The 317-nt window shown below is 46.4% G+C and overlaps 1 protein-coding gene across 1 annotated transcript in view; it reads left to right on the top strand.

Moving 5' to 3' along the window:
- The window catches only part of LOC119588728, a 12,025-nt gene that overhangs the window by 9,811 nt on the left and 1,897 nt on the right, over positions 1 to 317 (top strand). The window contains exon 6 of the mRNA XM_037937371.1: positions 35 to 254. Within this exon, the coding sequence (XP_037793299.1) occupies positions 35 to 254 (220 nt within the window). The remainder of the gene's footprint in view (positions 1 to 34; positions 255 to 317) is intronic.

Below are 317 nucleotides of genomic sequence, written 5' to 3'. Positions count from 1 at the left end.
TGAACCATTTCCCATCAACCACCTCCTTCTGCAGTAACCGACGGCGGAGTCATCACTGACACCGAAGGCATGATTAAGTCCAGAGGTTATCCCAACATTTACGACCGAAACAGCCACGACACGATGGTCATCAACGCGCCAGAGAATTATGTCATTGAGATCGAGTTTAAAGCTTTAGACTTGGAGTACAATAGCTTCTGCGGCCACGATTACCTTCGCATCGTTGACACCGCTACTAATCGGGGCCTCGGCTGGTGTGTGAAACCTTTAACATTTTCGCCTCTACTTCCCGTCTTCTCTTTTTATTTATTTTAAAT

This window comes from Penaeus monodon, chromosome 24, assembly GCF_015228065.2.
Source record: "Penaeus monodon isolate SGIC_2016 chromosome 24, NSTDA_Pmon_1, whole genome shotgun sequence".
Classification (NCBI taxonomy): Eukaryota; Metazoa; Arthropoda; class Malacostraca; order Decapoda; family Penaeidae; genus Penaeus; species Penaeus monodon.
This window is presented reverse-complemented; position numbering and strand designations above follow the sequence as displayed.